Source organism: Culex pipiens, chromosome 1 (genome assembly GCF_016801865.2).
Source record: "Culex pipiens pallens isolate TS chromosome 1, TS_CPP_V2, whole genome shotgun sequence".
Taxonomy (NCBI): Eukaryota; Metazoa; Arthropoda; class Insecta; order Diptera; family Culicidae; genus Culex; species Culex pipiens.
In genome coordinates this window covers 102,524,867-102,538,643 of record NC_068937.1, presented here as the reverse complement: position 1 = coordinate 102,538,643, position 13,777 = coordinate 102,524,867, and the positions used below count along the sequence as shown (strand labels likewise).

Sequence of the window (13,777 nt, the reverse complement as noted above, 5' to 3'; positions counted from 1 at the left end):
TTGTCTTGTTGTCTTTTTTCTTTAGCTAGTTCAAACTGTTTCCTCTACTGTAGTGATCGAATCTCCATCAACTGGCACGCAAACCTTTCTGCGGTGCTCTTAACAATCTTAAGCTCATTTGCTAAACATTTCCAATTCCATTAGTTACCTTCCTGCTGTGCCCACAGCCGACCACCTTCAAGTGGGTGAAAATTAAATGCTTGGCTCCGTATCAGCACTAACTTAGCGGCAATTAGGATTTATTGCAGCATTGCGTAACGCTTTCAGCAGGGAGCCAGTTATCATGTTCATCGTTGAGCTGCATATGTGCAAATGCAATTATGTAGGATATGAGCTTGCGAGTGGCGAGCGCGATGCATCGGTTGTTGGCCACAGGTTTGCCGAAGGGAAAACCGATTTTCTTTGGTTGGTTTTATTGATTGTAATAGTTTTTCCAATTTAGTCCGACTGCGGTCCTAAACCAGATCAGATCGCTATTTTGTTGAAAGCCGCGCGTTCGCGAAACAGTTTGGACCGTTTGGGCCGTTGAACCTCGTCAGGAATGTTCTGAGCAAGCCGGGGAACCGTGTTCAGCAGTCGGGAACAAGTGAAAGTTCTAAATCCACTAAGGGAAGTGTGAGCTTGTTTGTACACTGTGCTGTGATGGGAAATCAAGTGAAAATGAAATGCCCAACCCGGTCAATCCTGCTGGTAGTGCTAACGATCTGTGTAACGGGTTCCGTCGGGGGAAGTCGTGGGCTGTCCTACGAGGAACTGCTGAAGAAACTAACCGATGCCAAGGCCAACGCTGGGGCCGTTGACGTGAGGACGAACCTGCGATCGATCCGTGAGCTGGCCATCCAGAGTGGTTTGATGGTGCCGAGAAATGAAACGACGACGACGACGCCGGTGACGACAAGTTTGCCAAGTTCTGCTCCAGCTCTGCGCGATCATCAGCTTTTGGAGTTACGACGGATTGATCCTAGCCGGAAAGAGCAGGCGACCGCAATGATGGGTTTGTGAACTTAATGAACACTTGAATTTTTGAATTGACGAAAGTTACATCACTGACTAGTTCATAGAAAATGCCCTCGATTTAATTTCTGGATGTTGCCCAATTGCCATTTTAAAATGAGAAGAATTTGAGTTCAACGAAAGCGTGTAAACTCCCAATCTCCCAGAGCATTGACACAAACGAGTTCAACCGAGATTAATCATTTCCGTCTGGCACCCACTCAAACAAACCGGCCACATCAAAAGTGGAAAGTCCATCGTATCAGCCTCCATCTCCCAATGCTCCGCGGTCTCCTTCGATGGCGTGCTTTTAATTGCCCGAAACAACTCAATAAAAGAAACTCCCCAGCCCACATTTCTTTTCCATATCTATGCTCGACGAGCCACCAACCTCAATAATCACTTTGTTTTATGATAATTCCGGCGAGCCGCCAGCGATAACGCCTCGCATCGGCCTCGGAAGCCACTTTGTTATCGTGAACTCATTAATTCTCTGTTCAATTGCGCCAAATTGATGTGTTTTTGCATAACAAAATCACGACGAAAAGTGTTCCGGTGCTCAAATGCTTTTATGTTTTTCGTTTCGAATATTTTTTCGCAAAGTAAGAGGTATTTTTTCGGCTTGATAACGAAGTCATGACCGCGGAAATGTGAATAAGATCAGTGGTATGAGATAAGCAGGAGATATGGGAGAGAAAAACAAGGAAATCAAAAGTTTTTCCGCATGGAAAAGATCAAAAGTTTCAGTTCTGAAAGTGTCTTAATTGTGGTCAACCTTATTTAGAGTAAACAACTCTCAATACTCAATAGTTTTTTGAAAGAGAAAATTATAAGATATCAAGTTTAATTTAAATATTTTAAACAAAAACTGTTTTTTAATCTAATGAAACGTTTTCTGAAATTAAACCTTTTTCAATGAAATACTTACATCTTCCAATGTTTAAGTAAATAAGGGAAAATTTCGTATGTTTGTTAGATCAAGGATTCGATCCTTGAACACATTATTTTGTGAGCAATATTTTACTTGATTTTGTTAAAAACGATTTTAATAAGCTATAATTGAACGTCAAAGTTCTGATAATTCTAAATTTCTATGAATACCTCCAGATTATAGAACTTAGGTTAATCGAATCTGGACTGTAATGATAAATAATTTAATTTAAAAAAAATTTTTTTTTTGTTTGTTTTGTCATTAGAAATAATATGTCAATTACACAGTTCAACAAAAAATCAAATGTTTCTTGTCTCTGAGACGAGAATATGAGTTCCTAGTAGAATTTTGTCTGCTGAATCCGAATCCGGGTCCAGAATTGCTCCAAATGGTCCCAATTTTAAGATACACCCGTTTGAAATGTTAGTTTAGGCCAAAATTAGCTACTTTGTTGACTATTTTACAAAAGAACTATTGAATAAACAACTAAACCAATACATGTATCTTAAATTTCACGTTTTCCCCTTTCTGAAACACCCCTGGTTTTTAAAATTTGATTGTTTCTACGCATATTTATAGCCATTTTAAAATTAGAATTTGACTTGCATGCAAATTGGATAAACTTGAATGAGAACCAACTGAAAATATAATTTTAAAATGGCTATAAATATGCGTAGAAACAATCAAATTTTAAAAACCAGGGGTGTTTCAGAAAGGGGAAAACGTGAACTTTAAGATACATGTATTGGTTTAGTTGTTTATTCAATAGTTCTTTTGTAAAATAGTCAACAAAGTAGCTAATTTTGGCCTAAACTAACATTTCAAACGGGTGTATCTCAAAATTGGGACCATTTGGAGCAATTCTGGACCCGGATTCGGATTCAGCAGGCAAAATTCTACTAGGAACACATATACTCGTCTCAGAGACAAAATCTTGTTGGACTGTGTTATTTGTCTATCAAAATAATTTTGGTTTTGTTTCAAAGCTCAAAGAGATTAGTAAAAATCTCGAAATACTTTTCAATAGGACACAAGATCCATTTGTAAACAAAGCCAGTTTTAATTAATTTTCAATCTATTTACAAAAATAACTCAAAACACTTAAATGGTTTGTGCCTTCCTCACTCCTAGTGTTGGTGTCATAACTTGACCAATAGTTGGCAGATCTTCATTTTTTTTATTTTTTTTGACTCGTTAGATAGACTTTTTATTACTCAACCAAATATGGGTATGATGAAGGATCATATCACTAGCGCCGTACCTAGGGGTTAGCGCAAATTACGACCGCCAAGGGCGCTAGCCATTGGGTGCGCCGACATCAATGATTGAACAATTTTGTCATATCAGTAAAAACTCCTCAATAGACAATTAAAGCAGAATAGACGCTCGCCTTATCCTCCTGGCTTTCTATCGGATGGGGAAGTAAACCATCGGTCCATTTGCGTAAATGAGGTTTTGGGTGACTCACCACACATAACCTTCGGACGCCTAGAAATGAACAGGAACTTGCAACAGAGACCGTAAAAGACCCAGGGGTCGTTAAAGTGGATTGCTTTGCTTTTAGACGCTAACAGCTTAAGAAGAACTACAAAATAACCTAATAATTATGATTGAAATATAAAAGAAATATTTTAAAAATTGGTGAAAATTTGGGGCGCCAAAAATAACTGTTTGAATATTTTTACCGAAATTTTTTTGAAAATTAATATGAAATACTAAATTTACATTTTCATCAATAAAGGGAAGCCCAAGAGGCAAAACGGTTTAGTTATAGGTTAATCGGGTTTGTTATGCATTTTGTTATAGACAATTCAAGTGTCATAATCTACACGGCTCTGGTAATAAATGTTTTTTTTTTTCTAAATTGAGTTTTAATTGTTTGGAAGAAATATGTTATCGAAGGTTAAAAATTACATTGAGTTTGTGACAGCTCATGTTAAAGGTATTGGGAAAGTGCGTGACAGGGGGAGGGGGGTCTGAAATCTCGAAAATCTCTGCATGTAATATTTGAACAACCCCTTATAGCCTTACTCCATCGATGAAGACAAAAAACGATTCCGACGTTACCATCTTATAATGTGGCCCTAATAACCCTTGTGGCTTCGTCAACGGATCCACACAAGTGTATCGTTTTTTTCGGACAAGACTCCGCCTCTCGGGTCTCTTAAGTGTGAAGGTATGGTCTTTACGTCCTTATGAAAACAATACTGAGAAATATTATTTTTGATGTCAGTGCTTGACATTTATAATACATTACTTCCTAAACCAACAGGCCGGCGCGTATTTTGACGAATCTTACAGTGTCCAGAAAGTGTGTACAAAGTACACGTAATCAACTGATGGTGGGCTTTAGAAGTTTCCAGTAGAAATTAGAATCCATGAACATTTTTTTTGCATTTTTTATTTTTATTACAATTTCAAATTAAGTACAAATCGGATTCACATCATTAATCAAAATTATCACTAGAAATGAATTTTCTCAAACTGAGAACTTGTCTGGATTGTGAGTGAATTTGGGTCGAATGATCCTTAATGATTTTGAAATGAAATAAGGCCTTTGTGTCTTTTTTCCCCCTCCCTTCTTCAAAATAGGCTCGAAATATCAGGGGGCAAACAAATCTTCTTTTCAAAAATAAAAATTAATGAAAATAGAAGTTGCATTTATAATCATATTTATCATGTTTGGGCTCGTTTAAAAATATTTTGAATTGTTGTGAAATTCCGACATACAGTTACGCAAAATATTTTTTTGCAAATTAACAAATTTTCGTCAATCACTTAGATATTTTGAAAACTTCAAATCAAAAACCTAAATCAAATTATTCGCTCTATAGCATTGCCTTGCCGTTCTCGATTACGAGATTCCTACTCGAAACTAGGTGTCCGAAGGCTTGATTGTTGAGGCAATTGCAAACCTCTTTTTACACCTTAGCTTCCATCCACCCCGGGATTCGAACTGACGACCTTTGGATTGTTAGTCCAACTGCCTACCAGCGACTCCACCGAGGCAGGACCCAACATTTACTTCCCTGTCCGACGGAAGGCGTGATCAGACAAATCTCGTCTCAAAATTTGCCACCGGGACCTTCTGGGATCGAACCCAGGCCGACTGGGTGAGAGGCAACCACGCTTACCCCTACACCACGGTCCCGGCTATTTTGAAAACTTATAATTGCAAAATAACTGGACTAATGTAAAATTAATTTTCAACACTTATTTTTATTTTTTTGCCCTTCCCCCCGATCGATTTAAATTAATTTATAATGACCTTATACACGGAGAAAAAAAGTTAGAAAGACGTATCATGGGATTTGAACACTTTGTTCGTGGTACCCATTTTCATAAACACTTGTTCACGATTTGGGAACTCTTTTTTTCTCCGTGTACATCAACAAAATTCGCTACTTGTAAACATTTAGATAGCCAAACAGACACAACGCAACACAATTATTTTCAAATTAGAAAACTTGTTTTACACAATTAAACCAAACCAATTTAGAACATGCTGATAAGACGATCGCTCAACGCAACTAAAATTGCATGTTCCGCGGCGTAACACTTTCTCCCGAAGGCCACCGGCGATGCTCACTCTGTTTACACATGTTGATCTCGATTGCGCTTGAAAAAAAAAAACGCTAGCCGGCAACATTTTCTAATACCTCGCAAGTTCCGATTTCGACCATTTCTTCACGGAAGATTCACGGGTAAACATTGCGAGGAAACCAGCATTTCAAGCGTGACCAACACTCGAGTTGCTCAAAAGAGTTGTAAAACAAACCCTCTGGTCTCTTTCTCTCCGAGGTATTTTAAGCCGCGAGGTGTTTAATGTGGTCTTAATCAGTGGTCACTCGTGGGCATCGCGTTCAACCACGCACCAACATCGTTGATACGATTCGCTGGTTTTTGCTCATGTGTGGCCCAGGAATGGCTTCATTTGGGAGATTTGGAGAATTTATGGTGCTTGAAAATGTCACATTCAGTGTTATTTTAAACAGGAAAAAATATCTTCATGGCATTTAATTATAATTGTAACTTTCATTATACGATGATCCAAACCTGTACAAGTAACATAACTGCCAACAATTGTCAGACAATCGATCAAAATTTCCGCCGATTTTCACCAACAAAGTCGCGTAATTTTAATCCCTCGATCGACACTCCATTATGCTTGTTGGACCATCCGTTTTACCGGAATAAATAACACCGCGAAACCAATCGAGCTGGGAATTGTTTCACACAAAATTTTCGACCGAGCATAACCAATTGGGTAACCAGCCAGCTTGGGTCGCGATTTCATGCTCAACGAGCTGTCGTTTGGTGGATGAGCAATTAACGATTTTTGGCGTTCGCACTTAGGAACGGCTATTACTACAATTGAATTTCTCGGTACCTTTTAATTCGAAGGTGTCAATTGAACTGGTTAACTTTCCGGTAGGTCTTAAAAGAGCTGCTTTTTCTACTTGGAGTGTGTGTTTTTTTCGATGAAAAATACGTTTTTTCGAAATTTTGAGTACGCCATTAAATCGGGCGTCCAATTTACAATAAAAGTCTCCTTGACACCAAATCTCCATCTCATCACCGTTTCAGGCTGCAAATTATTGAAAAACATGTCTTTTTTCGCATGTTCAAAACTGAAAGGGGTCGTACCGCCCCTCCGCCACGAGGTAATAAAAAAACGGACCTCGGTTCGTGATCAGGGACATAAGTTACCCCTTAGGACAAAATTTCACGCAAATCGAAGAGAGGTCGAGGCAATTTTTCCCGATTTCATGTGAGTTGGTAGAGAATTACCCACCTTCATTTTTTAGATCAACTCTGGATCAAATTCTCAGCAATTGTAGGGGAGAGTGGGGAGACTTGATCCCTTTTTTTGTATCATGCTTCAGCTCTCAAAATATCACAAAACTATGAACTTTGATGTCGAGCATTCAATTACACTGAAATAAAAAAAAAAGTACGAATTCCTATATTTTAGGAAGTTTGCCTCCGTAACTTATAAGTTTTTAGCAAAAACGTTCAAAACAAAGAATTTCTATTGCATCCTCATTCCTCATATCAGGGTTGGAAGTTTAACTTGTGACTATGCCAATGTTTTTAAAAATGTCATTTTTTTTAGGGGTCAACTTTGGCTGTGTTTTTTACTAACATTTCCTATATGTTCAGTAAAAAGAAGTATGCAGTAATTTTTGTAGTGTCTCAGGCTATGCCTCTACGCTTTTTCTGCAATTTAAATGATGATGGTGCCATTCTATAGCAGAAAATGTGAAAAACATGCAAAAAATTGAAAAAGTGACTGTAAAAACGTGAAAAAATTAGATAGCCAAAATGTAATTATATTAGGTGGTATAATAGGCCAAATACTACCAAAAACAAACATAAACTTAACAAGATAAATGTAAATTAAAATACTAAAAATGAAACAAGAAAAACATAAAACAAGAGAAGTAAAGTTTTTCGTAGAACAAAAGTTGCTCAAAATGACCTCCTGAACACGGGAAAAATAAATATTTTCGAAAAAAAATATTTGGGCAGTAGAGGGTTAAGTGTTCAAATTTTCACACAATAAGATTTTTGGCGATGCTTGAAAAATTATGCAAATTTTAGTACCTTCAAAAATAAGGTATTTTGTGAAAATTTTAGTAATTCATTCAAAAAACTATAGCAGCAAAAATGCATCCGAAATTTCAAATCGTTTGATACTCATATTGCAAATTATGAAAATTTGAGTATTTTAGAAGAAATACAGTACAGTAGCAAACAGCATTTTGCATCGTTTGATACTCATATTGCAAATCATGAAAATTTTAGTATTTTCAATAAAAACGATATTAAAAAAAAAATAAAGCGGTATTTTGTTAAAATACAGTCCAGACTCGATTATCCGAAGTTCAATTTTCCGAAGGTTTAAATGGGACTTCGGATAATCGAGACAGGCACAATTTTGTTTTCATGTTTTTTTTTATTTTCTTGCTTTCAACGTCAAATTTGAATTCTGCGACTCTTCTCTTCTTTAGTCAAATTTGAATAGTTTATTGCCTATTTAATTACAAAATGCATTTTTTTTCAATATTGCATCAGCACCATTCTAGGATTTAAAAATTTGGAATCACTTTAGAGTAGTTTATGGGTCATACTAAAGCTCAACAATAAAAAATAAGACAGCAAAAAAAATTTTTTTTTGTGATTCGATTATCCGAAGTGATTTTTTTCCAAGGGCTTCGGATAATCAAGTCGGGACTGTATGAGTATTTTATTTATAGAAAAACTCTTAAATAATAAAAATGCGTGCTAAATTTCGAATCGTTTGATACCCATATTGCAAATTATAAATATTTGAGTGTTTTGAAAAAACACTGTATTTTGTGTAAATTTTATTAATTCATCAAAAAAAAAAACTCTTAAAAAGTTTAAAATGCAAATGAAATCTCAAATCGTTTAAAACTAATATTGCAAATTATGAAAATTTAATTTTTTTCGAAAAATATCATATTTTGTGAAAAATTTAGTATTTTACAAATGAAAACTCTAATTCGCTTTGTTTGCTATATTGCAAATTATGCAAATTTGAGCATTTCAAAAATATACGGTATTTTGTAATTTTTTTGAACTATTGAAAAGTTTACATGTTATGGTTGGATTAAGTCAAGTTTAGAAACGTTATCGTTCTTTATTTTTAACATTATTTCCACACTTGCACAAATAAACTAACTTATGTTCCTTTCTTTTCCAAACTCCACAGGTCGCAAAAAGGGTCAAGGTGGAGGAAGCAACAACAACATCGTTGTAACCGACGGCGGAGGTGGCGGCCATGGCGGCGGTTCGTACCACGTGTACAGCGAAGAAAGCGGCGAGGGTGGCAAAAAGGGCAAAAAGGGTCGCAAGAAGCGGAACAAGCGCAAGAAGCACCGCAAGGGCTGGAAGAAGCACATGAAGAAGGCGGTCCCGATCGGGTTGGGAATTTTGGCGCTGAAGGCCCTGCTGCTGCACTTTGTGCTGAAGAAGCTGGTTCTGGCTACCGGGCTGTCGCTGCTGCTGAGCAAGAAGTCGCTGCTGGTGTCGGCGTTGATCGCGTTGAAGCTGATGTTCCAGCATCCTCACAGCAGCGATAAGACCGAGAGTAGCAAGCTGGAGGTGGTGCACATTCCGATCCGGAAGGAAACGGGCTTCAACAAGAAGATCCAGCTGCAGAAGGTAAAGGTGAAGCCACAGTTCAAGATTAAAAAGCTGAGCACGACCAAAAAGCCTGGCTACGGACCGTACGCGATCAAGCACACGCACCAGCAGATGGAGGACTTTGGTGGAAAGTACATCCCGCTAGGTTACGAGTCCCAACAGCACAACTATTATGACATTACGACGCCACCACCGTCGACGTACGTCGACCAACTCCCGGAAACCGGCGAGGACAACTTCTTCGACGTGAACGATCTGCAGTTTGCCCGGCGGGATGGTTGGGACGGATGGACCGGTTGGAACCGGGGCGAAGCCGGAGATCCGTACGGTGGAGCATTCGAGCAGAAGCAGTTCAGCGATGGTGGCGACTACGGGCAGAGCTATTACAACAGTCACGGAGGGTTCTTCCAGCAGCAGCAGCAGCAACAACAGCAGAACAACGAGTGGACAGGCCAAGTGAGCGGAGACAGTCAAACGCCATACAAGCAGCGGAACTTGGCCCAGATGAAGTACAGAAGAAGGCGGCTGGCAGTCGGGAGGACTGTTAAATGAGGATTGATGGAAGGCTTGTTTTGTTGAGAGTAAATAAATAGCTAATTAATTATCTTTAACCATACCAAAAATAATGAAACTAAATCAAAGATGCTACAAATAAAGCTACATATTGAAAGTATTAGGTATAAGTATTTAGCATTTAGTAACTTATTCATATTTACTTGCTACAAACCACAAAAGTGTATCGTTAAGTCTGGATTGGAAGTTCTCAATAAAGGCATTCTGCTCCTTAACCTTAAACATTAGATGCTTCGTCTGGGGTAAATTGAGATTTTTTACATACTATTTCGAATCACATTTGCCCTTTTAATATTTCATTATGTCTTTTATTTGTTGGTTTTAAAATTAACTGTTTTGACATTTTCTTGACACAAACAAAAACGATATTCAAAATAATTGTACTGCTAGTCGACTCTATTGTTGGCGATCTTCTTGATCTCAATATTGCTCCATGAACCGATGATTTTTTCTTCAATCCCTTCAAACTGCATACATCAATGCTCTTCCTTGCTCGATTTTTTCTTTCACTTGAAGAATCAATTCCTCGATGGTTCCTTGAATTGTATTTGCTACAAAAATCTCTTCCAGTTGTCAATATTTTCACTTTCTCATGGCTTGTCTGTTTTTGTTGGCTTGACGTTGCATGATTCGATCCCATAGCTCTCATAAGTTGAGGGGTTACATACATCTAAATTGGCAAAAATGTCAGAGGCTGGTTTGAGCACACACTTAAACATTATTTTTTAATGTGTTTTCAGGGCATTTAAATATACATTTTAAAATCTTAACAAAATAAATTTTAAAGACATTTGGTAGTACCGTTGCCGAGATATAGCTATTTGATGTTAACAGTTTCAAAAAACGGGTGCCACGATAGCTCAACACTGTTTGGACCAAAGCAGCTCAAAATTTTGGTGAAGCCTCGTTAAACCGGTCCCGTGTGCCTGACGAAAGCTAATTTTCGAAAAGTTTATTTTAAAAAAAGATGAGAATATTTTTTGTTTCTCATATATAAAATCGTAATTTTTGAAAATACAAAATTTCAAAATCGAGGTTCGTCATGCACACGGGATATGTGTTGGAAGTCTTCATCCAGAATTTAAACCTATTTGGTCCATACTATCTCGAGATATCGATGCACCCGTAAATCAACTTATTGTTAATATTTGCATATTTGCATACCAATGTCTTGTATGTGTAATTTTATCTAAAGTTTCCCGACCCCCCCCCCCCCCCCCCTTCAAAGTTGGCTCGAAAAATCGAGGGGGCAAACAAATATTTTTTCTAAATTTCAATGGAAGCTTAAGTCCTATCAGCTGAAATCAATATAAAATGCATTCCTCTGCGTTTAGAATCATTTTTGGCACAATTGGGTTGACTTTAAATTCTTCCGAATTTTTGATGTTAGTATCGCAAAAATTTTTTTTGCTAAAATTTTTGTTTTCGCCAAATCATTTTTTTTTAAACTAATGATTGCAAAACAACTGAACAAATGTAAAATGCATTTTAAAACACTTTTTGCATTCAAATGTTGAGACTATGGCTTGTTATTAATTTTTTTTTGGCCCCCCCCCCCCCCCCCCCCCTCGACCTCAGCCAGAGCCGAGGGAAAAAAACTTTTAAAAATATTTGCATCGGCCTTAGAGAAAAACGCTCATAAAGTTTGACAGTTCGCTTTGCGCATGGCAAATTTTTGAGATTAAATCGTCTCTTACTCAGTTTAATCATGAAATATCTTCATGAAACATTCAGGAGTGACTGAAAATCATCTTTTAAGTGGATTTAATAAACTTCTGTAATTTGAAATTTCGTGATTTTCTACGTGTATGTAACCCCTTAAAGAAAACATTTGCACATACCTACATTTTACGGGTTTTTTTTGAATACCTAAAGATTGAAATCAAGTTTTAGGGGTATATGATATTGTCGAAATGTGCACAATGGTGTACTTAATTTAAATCAAAAAAGGCACGTGCGACAAGATAGCACGAAAACAAGTTTTTGAAAATAATTGTGCTTACACCAACTTTCATAATTATGGCAGTCTTCCCACAAGTTCTGAACAGTTTAGTGTTCGGCCAGTGTTTGAAAAATCTTGCATGCAAATGCTTAAGGTCAAAAGGCTTAGAAACATAGTATTTTGTTTAAATTTATATTTTTTACTGGTGAAATAGCACGTAATTGTCTACATACAAGTAAAAGGTCAGTAAAAAAGATGTTTGATGCCAAACGGAAAAAAACGGAATCGACGTAACACCTTATAATGTGGCCCTCTTAAACCTTGCGGTTTCGTCAACTGATCCACAGGTGTGTATCGTTCTTTTTTGCGACAAGACTCCGCCTCCCGGATCTCCTAAGTGTGAAGGTATGGCACGGGGAGAGGGCACCGATTACCTATATTTACACTTAGAAATTTTTGCGTCCGCCTCGGGATTCGAACCAGCGACCTCTGGATTGTGAGTCCAGCGCGCGGTCCGATTGATCCACACAGGCAGACGGTGTTTGATGCCAAAGCATCGTTGACTGCCAATGAGCTGCTATACCGTTATTGACAGATTAGCTAAAGATAAAGAATGAATCAAAAATGATCAGTGGGAGCCAACCATCGCCAGATATCAACTAAATACCATAAAAGATTTCCAAGTTTGCGGGTTTCCAAAATTTGAGAGATTACTAGTTTCATAAAAGGTGCTTTTATTATTAAATAATTTAGTTTAAGGTCCTTTCTGGAGCTTGGGATCAGTACATTTATGTTGGTGAATTTGCGTCAACCTGTTTTCTTCCACAATATTTAAAACGTTAAAACACGTATATTTCGCAGCTATTTTTTTTAAAACAATATGTTTATGGTATGAAACTTACGTCTGATTTCATTTCAGTGTCTTGAAGTCAAAAGCTCACAGTTCAAAAAGCTTCCGTTTTATTTCCACCCTTTTTTTCACCCAGTTTGCTGCTTTCTTTCTTTCCTTTCTTTCGTCAAGATCACGATCGCACGATCGCTGAAGAGCCAAAAAGCTACCCGAGGTTTCATGGCCAACTTGCATGCAAGCTTTGGCAGAAAAAAAGCTTTCTCCCCTTCAAGGCCAAACTTTCCACGCGATTCTCATCCTGCTCGTCTGGCTCGCTGGTGATTCACGTGAGAAGAGGTGAGAAGGTGAGAAAAGTGTTTTGAATCGGAAACAGATGAAAAAAATGTCAAGTTGTGAGCGATTTTAAGTTTAAACTGGAATGTTTTGATTGTTTGGTAGCATTGGAAGTTCAGTCCAGACTCGATTGTCTGAAGCCATCAGAAAAGTCTAACTTTAGAAAATCGAATCACGAAAAATTTCGTCTTTTTCTGGGTCGTGGAATTCAAATATGACCTCAAATATTCTCTAAGGTGATTTGAAATAATTAAATCTAGGATGGCGGCCAAAGGAGCGTTGATGAAATATTGAGAAACTGCATTTTTTTAATGTTAAAACATTGGGGTGGGGGTGACATTGGGTCTTTTGGGTGAGATTGAGCCAAAGTGATTTTTTTGCGGATTTTACAATTTCTCAGGTGCTTTTCAATGAAAATAAATTCTGTTGAATTGGTTGTGTAGGGGACATCTTAAGATGACTTAGCTGAAAAAATCTCGTTTCCGCAACAAATTCTGTCATTTTGGCAGCTGTCTTAAGTTGAAGTACGTTTTAAGCCAAAAACTAACTTAATCCACCTATGTGGTTGGAGCCTTCCTCACTCATTGCCAACAATGGCTGTACACAAATTTCATCTATTTTTTAAATCCGGAATAAAAAAGTACATCAATATCACTCAAGTGGACATATCTCGAGACAGGGTTGCCAGATCTTCAATGTTTTGGACTCGTTGGAAAGGTCTTTTGATAACCTAACCAACGATGGGTCGGATAGTGGAGCCGGACATAGTTTACATACATTTAAGTGAGATCCGGATACATGTGAAAACACATTTTTATACATAACTTTTGAACTACTTATCGAAACTTCAATCTGTATAAAACTCGATCTATGGGACCCTAAACCAAGTCGAGTGCAACAGGTTCGAGTCAAATCGGTTCAGCCAGAGCCGAGAAACATGAGCTAGTTTGTTGGTTACATACATACATACACACACACATAC

General features: G+C 37.6%; 2 protein-coding genes across 2 annotated transcripts in view; one reads left to right on the top strand and one right to left on the bottom strand.

Annotated features, from left to right (window-relative positions):
* Positions 1–291, bottom strand: part of LOC128092355 (titin homolog) — a 15,431-nt gene extending 15,140 nt beyond the window's left edge. Inside the window, exon 1 of the mRNA XM_052706010.1 lies at positions 260–291. Within this exon, the coding sequence (XP_052561970.1) occupies positions 260–291 (32 nt within the window). The remainder of the gene's footprint in view (positions 1–259) is intronic.
* Positions 292–486: 195 nt separating this feature from the next.
* LOC128092441 (uncharacterized) lies at positions 487–9,864 on the top strand. Its single transcript, XM_052706248.1, has 2 exons — positions 487–994; positions 8,664–9,864. Exons 1-2 carry the CDS (start codon positions 643–645, stop codon positions 9,647–9,649), a joined length of 1,338 nt encoding a protein of 445 aa, XP_052562208.1. The 5' UTR covers positions 487–642; the 3' UTR covers positions 9,650–9,864.
* Positions 9,865–13,777: the final 3,913 nt, after the last annotated feature.

Excerpts from the sequence above, each read along its gene's own strand:
- LOC128092441 (XM_052706248.1), top strand. The coding sequence starts at position 643 with ATGGGAAATCAAGTGAAAATGAAATGCCCAACCCGGTCAATCCTGCTG. Across the intron at positions 995-8,663 it reads GCAGGCGACCGCAATGATGG|GTCGCAAAAAGGGTCAAGGT; the intron begins GTTTGTGAACTT and ends CAAACTCCACAG.